A 13,699-nucleotide genomic window follows, 5' to 3' on the forward strand; every position below is an offset into this window, starting at 1 on the left:
TATCTTCAGTGTGCCATCTGTCTCAACGGCGTATCATGATTTGTCTCGCCATTGATGGCTGACTCTGCCCTCCACAACACCAAGCACTATGGCTACAACAACCTCACAACCTGTCACAGGCCAGGGCCACATCTCTGGTCAGTCCAACAAACCCATGTCGCGGCCGGCGCACAGTCTGACGAGCGACGATGTCGTCCGCGAGCTACAGGGCGACTCCGTTCGAGGGCTGTGGCCCGAGGAGGCCACACGTAGGATCACTGAGTTCGGGCGCAACGAGTTGACGAAGCAAAAGCCAGTCCAACCTCTGACTATTCTTCTCGAACAAATCTTCAACGCAATGACTTTGGTATGTCGGTAGACGTTTGCACAAGGTGTCAAACTTCTTGAGGCTAACACGCCGCCAAAGGTTCTCATTCTTGCCTTGGCCGCCAGCTTCGCAATAAAGGCATGGATAGAAGGAGCCCTCCTCGGCACTATTATATTATTCAACATTGTCACCGGTTTCATTCAGAGCCTTCAGGCCGAGAGGACCATTGCGTCACTGCGCACTCTTAGCTCCCCCACCTGTAACGTCTTCCGAAACGGGGACACTGTTCGCATTCAAACGGCCGAGGTTGTCCCCGGCGACATTATCGATCTTCAGACGGGCGATACTGTGCCAGCCGATATGCGCCTAATAGATGCCGTGAATTTGGAAGCCGACGAGGCCCTTCTTACTGGCGAATCTGTACCCATTCTCAAGAGTCCTAGGGTAACTTTTGATGAAGACACTGGGCCCGCCGACCGCCTGAACATTGTCTATAGCTCGACTACCATCACCAAGGGTCGTGGCCGTGGAATAGTGTTTGCCACAGGCATGTTTACCGAAATCGGTGCCATCGCAAGCGCTCTAAACGGCGGCGACGAAGACAGGGCCGACAACAGAGGGTCGGTTTTGAAGCGAGCGTGGAAAAGATCGGTCCAATGGCTAAGTGACTTCCTTGGCCTCGCCAAGGGCACCCCGCTACAACGAAAGCTTTCTCAACTCTTCTGTTGGCTGTTCGGGTTCGCGATTGCCTGTGGTATTATCGTCCTCGCCGCCAACAAGTTCAACGCCAGTCAAGATGTCATTCTTTACGCGGTTACGACTGCCATCGGCACCATACCTGTCTCGCTTCTACTCGCCCTGACTGTCTCTTTGGCTGCGGGCGCCAGAGCCATGGTAGACAGACATGTCATTGTCCGAAACATGTCTAGCTTGGAGGCGCTGGGTGGCGTAACGAACATCTGCTCCGACAAGACTGGCACGATAACGATGGGCAAGATGATTGCAAGGAAGGCCTGGATTCCCGGATGCGGCACATTCTCTGTCAATTCAGGCAACGAGGTATACAACCCGACGACGGGAGAAGTTTCGCATAACGTCATGGAGCCCAAAGACATGCAAAGGGAAGACACAAGCCAGTCGGCGGCAGTCACTCCCGCTGACGAGGTGAAGTCCAACGTCCCACTCCAGTGGTATCTCACGATTTCGTCCCTCGCCAATCTTGCAACATCAGAGAGCGTCGAGGGTCACTCGGAGAAGGCTGGCATGACATGGAAAGCAAAGGGTGCGCCAACTGAGATTGCAATGGCTGTCTTCGCTTCTCGCTTCGGATGGAACCGCGCACAGCTTAGCCAGGGACCTCACGCACAGTGGTCGTCGATTGCCGAATTTCCTTTCGACTCGGATGTAAAGAAGATGTCCGTCGTGTTCCGGGATACCAAGTCACAACAGGCTCACGTCTTTACAAAGGTATGGGAATTGGCTGAGGATGCGAGAACATTGTATCGCTAACAAACCGCAGGGAGCTGTGGAACATTTGTTGAGCAGTTGTGACCGCATCGCCGTGGGAGAGGATATAAAGGCTCTGGCCGATGCGGACAAGGCCAACGTTATCGCAAACATGGAAGCCCTTGCAAGTCAGGGGCTTCGAGTTCTCGCCTTGGCCCATCGAGAGTACGAGGACAACATTTGTGAAGTGGACTTCTTGCCCAGAGGCACAGCACCTAGCCGAGAACTGTTTGAGCGCAATCTCATCTTTCGAGGACTCATTGGGATTTACGACCCCCCTCGCCCTGAATCGCTCCTCAGTGTGCGCATGTGCCAACGCGCCGGCATCGTTGTTCACATGCTCACGGGTGATCATCCACAGACAGCGCGCGCGATCGCGGCGGACGTCGGTATCCTACCGTCACCTGAAAAGATGCGTGTTCTTCCGATCAAAGTCACAGACTCAATAATGATGACGGCAACTCAATTTGACGCCCTATCGGATAGCAAAATAGACGATCTACCGCAGCTACCATTGGTTGTAGCCCGGTGCACGCCATCGACGAAAGCACGCATGATCGAAGCTCTTCACCGCCGAAATAGATACGTGGCAATGACTGGCGACGGAGTCAATGACAGCCCTAGCCTAAAGCGTGCGGACATTGGCATCGCTATGGGCACCGGGTCAGATGTCGCCAAGTCGTCATCCGATATTGTGCTGCTCGATGACAACTTTGGTTCAATCTTGAACGCAATCGAGGAGGGCCGTCGAATCTTCGACAACATCCAGAAGTTCATCTTACACATCCTTGCCGCTAACATCGGCTTCGTTATTGCGCTTCTCACGGGCCTGGCTTTCCAGGATGACTCGGGCATCTCGGTATTTATGCTCACGCCGGTCGAGATCCTTTTCTTGTTGATGGGTACTGGCGCCTTCTGTGAAACAGGACTGGGCTTCGAGAAAGGTGTCCCCGACATCCTGAACCGTCCCCCTCACGACGTACGTGTTCTATCTCTCATGAGAAAAGGGTACCTACAAACTTTTGACAGATAAAATACGGCATCTTTAGTCCAGAGCTGATCCTCGACATGGTCGTTTATGGTATCCTCATGGCGATTTGTATGATAGGCCCGTTTACCGTTGTCATCTTTGGCTTCGGGAGCGGCGACCTCGGCTTCGAATGCAACCATAAATATTCGGACTCGTGTGACACGGTATTTCGCGCCCGAGCAACCTGCTATACTGCTATTACATGGGTCTTTCTTTTCTACACTTGGGTCGTCGTCGATTTGCGCCGCTCCTTCTTCTACATGCCAAAGGGCCTCCGCGTGTGGGGACGACACCTTTGGGAGAACCGGTTCCTGTTTTGGTCCATCGTCGGCGTCTTTCTTGTCACCTTTGCCACGCTGTATATTCCGGTTCTGAACCGCGACGTGTTCTTGCACTCTGGAATGAGCTGGGAGTGGGGGGTCGTCGCTATCGCGTTTGGCATCTTTGTAGCCGGCGTGGAGACGTGGAAATGGGCAAAGCGGGTTTACAGTAGGAGGCGGGCGCCTGCGCAGCAGGTAGACTGGACTTGTGAAGCAGGGATTGCCACGGCCAACAAGATCTAACTGCGATTTCACTTGCTAAGTAGCGTTCATGGACTACATAGCTCTTTTGGCCAAGTCATGGTGAAACACGGTGAAACCGCCCATACCTTTGCGCTGCTCCATGCAAGACGAATACTGCTCTTCGAAAGGGCCAAAGGCCGTCAAGAGCACTCTATTCTGAAGAAGCTTACATCAATTCAGGCCACTTCCAGGCCAACGACTGTATCATAAGTACATGCATCAATTCAGCTTTCCAGAAGTCCGACTAGAAGTTATATACATTCCCCTGCATGATCCGAGCTCCATTTCCGAACGTATTCCCATAAATGACTCGCCCACCACCTGGACGGTCGTCATCCCGATGAGCTTGGTACAGTTAGCAGCCACTCATGGACCTGGGACTTCGATGCACAACGTACTGTTATCTTGGCCTGGAGGTGCCGACGCCGTTGCGCCGTCTTCGGAGGGAACATGCCGCTCCAGGATGGCCCGAGTCACGCATGCCGCAGTAGCTGCCGCAAAGTTTTGCCATCGCTTGTCCTTGTGGCTATCGGAGTAGTCGCAAATGCCCTTGACGACGATAGATGGAATCTCCTCCCATACCCCCGCCCCTTCCATCTCAAAGGCTATGCAGCCATGCGCTTGAGCGATGCGATCGCGATCTCGGCCCGACTTCATCACCGCGTTCCCCGACCCAATGCACCCGACCAAGATGTTCGGCTCGTATTGGTCCTCGTCCAGATGGTGCTCTCTTCGAACCAATCGAGACTCGTCGCAGGCTAGGTCATTGCACAGTGCCTGCGAAGCCGACTCACAGAATGGAGCGGGCTCTTTAGCACACAGCCCACAAGCACTGTGGTGCTCATGGACATAGTCTCTGTCAAACAGCCGATCTTGCGCAACACCGGGGTATCCATAGTCTCTGCGCCACCGCTTGCGAAGCGCGGCAGCCTGTAAGGTGTTCAGATGTTTTCCGGCTTGAGCTTGCAGCCGCTCTCTGTTGATCTCCATCTCCAGGCTAGCGAGAATGCTCCGAATGTTTTTGCTTGCTCGGCCTAGGCTGTCGTTCACGGAAGTCTTGACCTGGAAACTCTCCGGGTACTGCCTCCCGTAGTCGTATTGCACGATTGATCTGCTCACAACGACGTCGCCTAGGAACACATCCTGTCCGGCGACCTCGGGCACCCCGCCGCAGATACCTACGAGGAATATGAGCTTGAGGCCACTGTAGCTCGAGCGAAAACTTGCTGCCGCTGCCGCTGCGGCCGATGTACCGATATTCGGCAGAACGACGAGGACGACATCGTGCTGCCCGATGCGTCCGGCTGTGTATGCGTTGGTGTCTCCGACAGCACGACCAAGGGGCGCTTCGCCGCCATCGTCCCAGAAACAGTCGAACAGAAGGGCAATGGCATCCGCTTCGTGTGGCAGTGCGCAGACGATGCCTACATGAATGTCATGTCGCACAGCTGGCCTCGGGTGCGAAGTCATGGTGGGAGATCGTTGCTGTCAAGGTGACGGAGATTTTCGCTTGACTCGAGCTTGATCGCGTTGCGCAAAACCGGATGATAAACAAAAAGTGCAAAATAGGCAAAGAAAACCATGGTCTTTTGGTGTGTTACAGACAGCCGCTGTCAAAGAAGCGTCGGCGCTTAGCTCACGGCCGTCAACCAGTAGATATCTCCACGGCCTGCAGCACGGCCGCCACAAAGATCAAGGGGCTGCAGGGATCTATCAGCAGAATACACGTGACCAATGTGCATTTCTCAAGCGCTGGATTCGCTGAGACCCTCACAGAAAGATTGAGCGATCTGCCTTGAAGTCCTCCGCAATGACTGCTAGCCAGGAAGATCAATAAACGCACGCCATGCCACCAACAGTATAGGGCAGCGTACATGGAGTAGGCTACCAGACCGCTACCAGACCTACCTCCCTCCAATTCCGGATAGAGCTCACCGTTCTCGTGGCACAGGCCTGGCGCAAGTTGAACGATGGACCCAGCAGGCACCAATTCGTCGATCTCGACATCCAAGTTCGGAGACTACGCGAAGGTCCACCTCGGCGACAACATACATTACTCCGTATCAAAGGGCAAGTAGCAGAACATATCGCGGCTTGAACGCGAGATCTGACGTCTATCATTGCCTCCAGGAAATGCTACTCCAAGCCATTTCGGATTCGACGACTTCCTTGCCACGTTGAATCCAATCCTGCCAGAAGATCAGCGGATTCTGACCAGGGACCGTTACTCTGGCGCGGGTCCAAATTCGTTCAGGAGGGTGCTTGACGATAATCCCGTCTTCGATTTTGAGACCTGGTATCAGGGTGGTCACCAAAGGTTGCTATGGATTCAGGACAAGACGAACCAGGGGCACAGTCTCCTGGTGTTCCGAATCATTTCGCACCAAGCACTGAACGTACACCTCGATCCTTACTACATTCCGAGCCGTCCTCGACTTGGCCACACACGCCCTTTGATTGTGTCTTACTTCTTCTGCAGTCAGTTCATGGGCACGGCGAAATGTGCAACAGAAGTACTTCGTGGCCTGATATATAATCTACTGAGAACCGACGAGAAGGCTTTGGTCCGGCCAACTGCAGATCCCAACACTCATGACGATGTGCACGAGTTCAGTCGCCTGTCCCGAGTACTACGCAAACGTTTGCAGAAAGCTACAGCCGAAGGCTATCGTGTCATTCTAGTTGTCGAAGGCATCGACCAGTGCGCCGATGATGCAAGTGAGGTGGGTGTACCACACTTGCTGAGCACACTGCGTGATGCCTGGAAGGAAGGCAACGAAAACGACGTGGACACCAACATCCAATGCATCATCTCCAGCCGGCCGTCACGCGACATCGAATTGGAACTACGCCTGCTCGACTTTAATTTCGAGGTGATCGACCTTGAATCTGGCTTCGTTGCGCAGGAACTTGGACTGGAGGACCTCATCGTTGCGATTCAGAGGGACGCAAACCAGCTCCAGGCGCCATACAACTCGCTCAAGGAGAGCTCCAGAGTGACTGAGTCGTCATCCTGGTTCGAGTACAGCAATGCTGGTCGGGATTGGCTACGCCGTGCCAATTACGAAGCATCTCCAGTGCGTACTCTGTGGTACCGCCGATCTGGCGGCAACTTCCAGCCACAGAAACTGCTTATTGCCTGCGTTGAAAGTCTGATGTCCAAGTACGACAACACAAACCCCCGCACGCTCTACTTCTCTTTCGCCTCCGGTATGGCACATGAATCCGGAACGCCAGGTGCCACGAGCCGCAATTGTCAGCCTTCAGCTATAGCGCTGCAAGCCTTGTTCTGTCAGCTTGCCGCGCGACGTTGCGGATCCACGGAATCATGGGTGGCGTTTCTGGTAGCCTTGCCAGAGACGCACAAAACGCTGCTCCGGAACATTCATGTGAAGAAACAGGATCTTTCGTCTTTTGGACGAGTTCCACCGTCCCACATGAAGCAGCTTGTGGCAGCAGTACTGGATACATTTGTTGAGCCATTGGTACTTATCTTCGACTTTCTCGAATTGACGGACGTGGAAGGCTGGGAAGATGTCGTTTCTGCACTCGAGAGAGTTTTGAAGCCTGGGACACGAATGCTCTTCTGTTGCGATGGCCAACTTTTGCGTGATTACACGGCCCGTGCGACTCCAGCGCGTGCCGAGGTAGTGGTCGTTGATGAACACACCGAGTATCTTGGTATGATGAGACTTCACCTCTGCGGCACCCATGTCATTGCTAATGACGGTTACAGAATGCCTTCAAACTCTTGAAGTCAATCACATTAGTCTTCGACGCGAACAAGTTCCTGACGCTCTCGTTCAAACCAACCGATGGCTCTGGAGCCACGCCAGCTTCCAGCGATGGGAGGAAGAAGGAGGTCTGTTATGGATCTACGGTCGGCCTGGCTCCGGCAAATCGGTCCTAGCGAAGACAATCCTCAGAGAACTTGAGAACTCGAGCAACAGTACAACTCACCTAGAAAGACGGCTTATTTGCGATTGGTTCTATAATTCCAGCGGGGGAGATGTCGGCACGGCGCACAGCTTCATGTTGCGTTCTGTTCTTCGCAACATCTTGAGGCGCAGTGAGCACCTTTTCGATAAGGTGAAGCACCACTACCGGTCCCTATTCGACGCCAAAGGCACCAACGATGTGGCCTGGACCACTGCAGCCCTCTGCGATTTGCTGCTTGAGATTTCTGCTTCTCCTGCTGCACCGGACACACTCATCGTCGTAGATGGGCTGGACGAATCCGAAAACGGGGACAACCTCGAAGCAAAGCAGTATTTCGTTGGTTTTCTCTACAAATTCTCGCAATTGACACTCAGTCGCGTGCGATGGATCGTACTGAGCAGACCGGAGCCGGTTATTCGAGACGCATTCCGCGGAGCCAATCGGCGGATTTCCTGCGCGATCAACATGGATGAAGAGAATGAAGACGATATCAACACAATCATTGGAGCCGGCTTGGATGGTATCCGCGCTGCCTGGGAGCGGAGTGTTGGGTTGGTAGACGACAAAGAAACCTCTTCCTCTGTCGATGCCGTTCTACTTGGTATGGCGACCTACTTAAAAGAGCAAGCAAACGGTGTGATCCTATGGGTCTCGCTCGCGCTGAACCAGCTTAAACTCAGCGTCGAAAGTAAATATGGCTTCTCCCTCCACGATTTGGACAAAATTATGCGCGGCTTGCCCCTTGGACTTGACGACTTCTATTCAAAGATTATGTTGAACCTGAATGTTGTCTCGGACCCGGAAAGGCTCTCAACTACCAAGGCAATGCTGACGTGGATCATCGGCGCGCGGCGTTGGGCTCCGTTGCAGCTTCGACACCTTCGCGAAGTCATGGCTATGGCCAAGTTGGCTCAGGTAGACAAGCGGCCCGATATGGATATGCTCGAGAGCCACCGGCCTGTAGTTCGATCCCCAAGAGACTGGAGCGGGTTTCGAGGCATCATATACCAACACTGTGGACCGCTCGTCGAAATCCGATTGAGCAATGCCGACGACAAACCCAAGGTAGCCCCGTCATCCACGCTGGAGATGCTCCATGAGACTGCGAGGAGCTATCTTAAGGATGAGAGACGAAGCGGGGTGTTTTACATTGACACCGTTGCCGCAGAGCAAACTGTTCTTGTCGAGTCGTTCAAATACCTTGGATTTGCCATTCCTCCTCCAACGCTTCTGGATGCAGGTGATGCGCCACGGCCACTTCGGACCTCTTTATTGTCACAGACTCGGAGCATCATTTCGACAGACTTCTCGGAGAGTCGAGAGTGGCGTAATTTGTTATCGCGGCCACCTCGCCGGACAGAGGATGAACTGCGGGGACGCGCACGAAAAGACTATTTGGACAGCTGGCCGCTCGCCTCTTTGGCTTTCCAAGTTCTGCGTGGCAGTCATGCCACGGATGACTCAACGTTGATCACTCTGCTGCCTGACCAAGGCACTATAAGAGATTTTCGGGCTCTTTTCATCACTTCCTGGCTGGCGGATACCTATTACTCGATGGAGCGGCAGCTGGACTACTCAGTTGTCGAGCTATTCACCCGTCACTGCTGCGAAACTGGTCAGTCAACGACGCTGGCCAAAACCTTCGAGCTGATAGACGGATATGCTGCGCTTTACCGCTCCGATGCGGATGAGGCGGCACCCAAAAACAGCCGTTTCGAGTATTCGGTGCTGAAGGGAGCTGTTGCCGCTTTCCTCAACGTCGCTCTCGATCAACCTCGTTGCGGAAGGGCGGTCGGCTCTGCTCTCCTCAAGGAGTGCAGGATGTATTACAGCCTATTGGAAAACTCCAGCAGCGTCGGCATAAACACCGTACCCGCCGGGAGTCATGTCGAAGACCAAAGTGCTGGCCCGTCCGCCACTAATGAAGGTCGGGCGATGCTGGACAAGATCAGGTCCATCGTGGACACTGCATACTGCGAGCAATCGCCCCAACAGGATTTTTCGGACAGATGTCGTTGTTATCGCCAAGTTCACATCGTGACTCTTCCCGGCGGACGCAAGTCGGTCTTCGTCTGGCAGGTGTACAGTGCAATCGAGGACGTCCTGGGTTGGTTGCGGGAGAAGAACCACGATTCGCCTGGGGATTCAGATGTGCTATCCTCCATGAAGTCGACATTGCTGGATTGGTGGAACGACCCCGTTGCTCCCTTCTCCCAAGCCATACTCAGACACTGCGCATTAGAATTGGACACCAAGCTACAGGGTTCAGACAGGCCTGCGGCAATTCCTTCAATTGCTGCTGCAGATGGCAGGTAGCGATGCCTTCAATGTGTAGCCAGGTGGCTCGTTTTAATTGCTCGTGTAGGCCAGCGCCGCTGCCGCTGTGAGGCATCTTGGCCGGTGGTGTGTAAGTAGAAAACAGGTGATGTCTAAACAGCACGTCTGGTGAGGCTGTCACGAGCAGCAGGAAGAGGGGAATGACGTTTCCGAGTGAGATCGAATTTGTTTCGTTATAGTATATATATACATTCTCCCATTTCTGCGGCATCTGAGATTTGATCATGACCTATGTACTCAGCTATCCAGCAGCCAGCGCATCGATGCCAGTCGCTCCGTGGTGTGCGGTACCCTTTGCAACTTCTCAATCAGCCCACTGGCTGTCGCAGCAGGTCTTTCTGCGAGAACCTGCGCAATAAACGCTTCGAACTCTGAGGCAAATTTATCATTTGATGAATCACAAATGATGCGAAGCTCCTTTCCGGCCAAAGACGCCGCAATCCACAGCAGGGTCATCTTGACGCCAGGGTCACCATTGAACGCACCGCATCCCCACAGGCCGGTCCAAACGGTCGCGGGAGCACCCACCGCCCACGAAGAAAAGGCGGTGTAAGCCTTTTTGATCTCACGATCGATGTTCGAGGAAAGCAAATCAGCCAGGCCTTCTTGGTTGTCTCCCTCATCAATCTCCAGTGCATCCATGAACAGCATTCTGCCGCCGCGGGTGACCGTCGACTCCTCAAGCGGAGACCACGAAACATCACGCCTCTGACCGGAGATCCTCAACATCGGCGTCGCGCCTTGTATGACTAGAACCTGGTCGTCTGCCAAGGTGGGAGTCACAAGCACAGCTGGGCATGCCTCCGGGCAGTTCCCCATGTACAACTCTTCTTGCGTCGCAGACTGTCCAAAGCCGATGTCCTTGTTTGCCGACACCACAACAGCGCTCTCTATGCCTTGACACTGCAATTCCTGCTGTTCAGTGCTATATGCATTTACTCTGACAACCACTGCAGTGGAGAGCGCGCAATCCTGCCAGGTCCTGGACATCGGCCGTGCCAGCTGGTCATATGAGTGAAGAGCGTATCCAACCTCCTCGGCGGCATGATTGCCAGGGTCGCCAACTTGCTTGAAGAACCCGAAAATTGCATTCAAGTACATTTCCACAGCCTGGGGATGTCGCTGCGACGAGCCGTACCAGATTCCGAAGTCGACGAAGTCATTGCGCCAAGGCGGGGGCCGCAAGGTGCAGAGAAATTGGTGTGATACTAGGCACCCCGCCTGATCCCGTGAGAGCCCTAAAGCCATCCCGGGCTTCAGTATCGGTAGGCAATGTTCGGGGTAAAGCCTCGGCGTCATCAAAGCAAGACGCACGATCTTGGGCCATATGCTGCCGAAGAAGTCGCACTCTTTCTCCTGCACCGCAGCTTCCAGCGTTCCATAGTCACCAGCAGCCCCCGAGGAGCCACGAAGGCTATTTGAGATAGTATCCAGGACATCGATAAGCTGCGATGGCATTCTGACGGGTTGCCTGAGCACTTCCACCAACAGTGGCCAGAACGGCACGAGGCCATCGCCATCCTCCTGTCCATCTTGGAGGATGCTGAAGCGATCGAGGCACCGCTCCGAGGGAGCGCTCGGCAAAACAAAGACAGACATTATAAAGCGTGTGCTGCAGGGAATGCCCCGGTGGTTTTGTCTGTTGAGGAGGAACAGGTTGACGGCTGTGTTCCAGTGTGGCGAAATGCGCTCCGCGCGCACGGCTTCAAGGCCAAGTGCAACGATGAGTCATCCGGCAATCAACGTACACCGACGACATCGTGCACATTCTTGAGCATCAGTGTCCCGCGTGTTGTACATCTTGTTCCAAACCAATAAGAGGAGCATCATTATCATGCTTGCCATATTTGGAGCCAGCTGGATCACAGCCTCAGACGATCAAAAAGTTCAACTTCGGATCTTTGAGTGTCTGGACCCAGCCGCGCGTGCCCTTGTTCTGCCCGTCCAGGCTCCAAATCACCTGAAGAGTGTCCATGGCGGTGTACAAAAAGCCCCAGGGACAAGAGACGACCAACCGCCGGAGCCGATTCATCACCCACTCGCGTCTAGCGCGCCCGGTTGCCTCGGCTCCGACGATGAACGTTGGCCATGTTGTCGCCTTGAAGTTGGGGTCATCATCTGGTATGCTCGACAGATGCTTGAAAATGTCGCGACTCAAAGATTCGGCAACCTCGTCATGGCCTTTCATCTCGCTCAAGGATGGAATAGCCTGAAGAATGTATAGGCAGGCAGCCAACCGATGAGCTGAACCTGCGTGAATGCGGCTCTGGATAGGTGCATCTTGTAGGTAGGAGATGTTGCGAACATCATTTGCCCAAGCATTAATGTCGAATGCTTGCGCACGCTGTATTAGCGCCAGGCCGGCGGCGCGGATCTCATCATCAGAGTGCGCATCAGTGCTCGCATTAGACAGCTGGGACGCAGCATGCAGGATAGCGAGAATCTCTGGTGGGCAGCACAGGTAGCTGTTGGCAGCAGCCCTACCCAAGATTGACGGGATCTGGGACGGTTGAAAGAACGATCCAGTGTCGAAAGCCGCCGCGGGCATGAAAGCAGAGCCGAGAATGAAGTAGCTTGAAGATTGTCAGTATGTTACCGATACAGCTCACATGGACACTTACACAAAGCAGTCTGAAAGCATGTAATCTCTCAGAGCCTCGTTGCCTGGGAGCGCAGGCTGTAGCAAAGACATGATCCTACCAGCCCCCTCCAGGTGGGCCTTCCATCCATGCTTTCCAGACTCGATCAACTCGACATTGATGAAGAAGAGGGCAGCGGCGAGGATGACATCGCCACCCGTAGAATCGACATCGCGCACGGCATCGCGCATGAGGCTGAGCGCCTTGTGCTTGGCAACGAGGGCATCGCGATATGCCCGCGCGGAAGCCTCCTCTGCCTCTGAGGTACCGAGCAGCTGATTTGCATCATTAGAGTAGACGTGTGAAGCCCTAACCAGGTTGGACATGTGGGCTGCCGACGCGGCAACAATGATGTGCTGAAGCAGGGGATGCGCCCGCGTGAGCGGCAGCAAGGTGCGGAAAGGGTTGCGATCGGGATGGTCCTGAGAGACCAGATCCTTGCAGAGTCTTTGCGTGACTGTCTCCAGGTCAGTGCTACAGTCCCAGCATGATATCCCGAGACGCACGGATTTGAGAGGGCATGTAAACTTACAGTATGACAGGTAGTACCTGTTTGAAGGTTCCAGATCTTGGAATAGCGGGTCTACAAGCACCCAAGGGCTGCTTACACTTGAGTTATCGGTCGAGCGAGGACGGGTAATGAGCTGTGCATCTTCGGGAGCCAGGTCCGCGGTGCTTGCGACGGTGCCATGCTGGTCGGCCAGCGGTGGTTCATCCCGCGGCCGCGGATAGAATGGCGACTCTCTACCAGACCCATGCAATGACGATGGTGAATGTGAAGGTGTCGATGCTGGAGGAGTCAACCTCGAGTGGGCGTTGGGCCGTGTTGAGTCGTCAACGGGCGCGCTGGACGTGCGGCCGGCCAGCTTGCCGCGGCTGGCCACAGCGCCGGTCCAGCGGAAAAGCTTCCCGTAGCCAAGACATTCCTTCCCGGCGGCGATACACTTGTTGCAGTGCGGATAAGAGCGGTCGCAGCGGAGGCGCTGACGGCGGCAGTTGTGGCAGGCCTTGGTGGGCGCCTCGATGGTGGTCATGGTCAGCTCAGCGCAAGCACCGCCCGGGATTGCTGGAAGCGGCACAAGACGGGATTGGCGGGGCGGGAGGTCAGGGCATGCGCAAGGTCCTTGTCGCCGGAGCCCGTTGGCTCGTCAGAAGCGCAGCGCGCATGGCAGGTCGCAGCGAGGCACGAGCACGGGTCTGGGGTGGATGAGGAGGAGGAGGACAAGGCGTGCCACCGCGTCAAGGCCAGGTACTTTTACTTGGCTTTGGGATGACTCTGCACCGTTCCTGCCTTTTCCATCTCCATCGCGGGCACCCGCTTTACCGCCGCCCGTCGCTCCTTCCCGCAATTCGCCCCCGAGGCCCTTGCTGGCAGGTG

At 54.8% G+C, this 13,699-nt stretch overlaps 4 protein-coding genes across 4 annotated transcripts; 2 read left to right on the forward strand and 2 right to left on the reverse strand.

The window, feature by feature from the left end:
* Positions 1-88: 88 nt before the first annotated feature.
* Positions 89-3,406, forward strand: PLICBS_003375 (uncharacterized protein; the record flags this gene model as incomplete). The annotated part of the gene is made up of 4 exons (XM_065600212.1): positions 89-346; positions 407-1,774; positions 1,827-2,792; positions 2,843-3,406. 4 exons carry the CDS (start codon positions 89-91, stop codon positions 3,404-3,406), a joined length of 3,156 nt encoding a protein of 1,051 aa, XP_065456284.1.
* Positions 3,407-3,772: 366 nt separating this feature from the next.
* Positions 3,773-4,876, reverse strand: PLICBS_003376 (uncharacterized protein; the record flags this gene model as incomplete). The annotated part of the gene is made up of 1 exon (XM_018323120.1): positions 3,773-4,876. The coding sequence occupies one exon, from the start codon at positions 4,874-4,876 to the stop codon at positions 3,773-3,775; it is 1,104 nt and encodes a 367-aa protein (XP_018178350.1).
* Positions 4,877-5,892: 1,016 nt separating this feature from the next.
* On the forward strand, positions 5,893-8,676 carry PLICBS_003377 (uncharacterized protein; the record flags this gene model as incomplete). Its single annotated transcript, XM_065600213.1, has 3 exons — positions 5,893-6,616; positions 7,143-8,585; positions 8,627-8,676. The coding sequence occupies 3 exons, from the start codon at positions 5,893-5,895 to the stop codon at positions 8,674-8,676; spliced, it is 2,217 nt and encodes a 738-aa protein (XP_065456285.1).
* Positions 8,677-11,552: 2,876 nt separating this feature from the next.
* PLICBS_003378 (uncharacterized protein) lies at positions 11,553-13,355 on the reverse strand (the record flags this gene model as incomplete). The annotated part of the gene is made up of 3 exons (XM_018323123.1): positions 11,553-12,255; positions 12,304-12,778; positions 12,854-13,355. 3 exons carry the CDS (start codon positions 13,353-13,355, stop codon positions 11,553-11,555), a joined length of 1,680 nt encoding a protein of 559 aa, XP_018178353.1.
* Between the last annotated feature and the right edge of the window lie 344 nt (positions 13,356-13,699).

Source organism: Purpureocillium lilacinum (genome assembly GCF_023168085.1).
Source record: "Purpureocillium lilacinum CBS 284.36 DNA, scaffold_2, whole genome shotgun sequence".
NCBI classification, from domain to species: Eukaryota; Fungi; Ascomycota; class Sordariomycetes; order Hypocreales; family Ophiocordycipitaceae; genus Purpureocillium; species Purpureocillium lilacinum.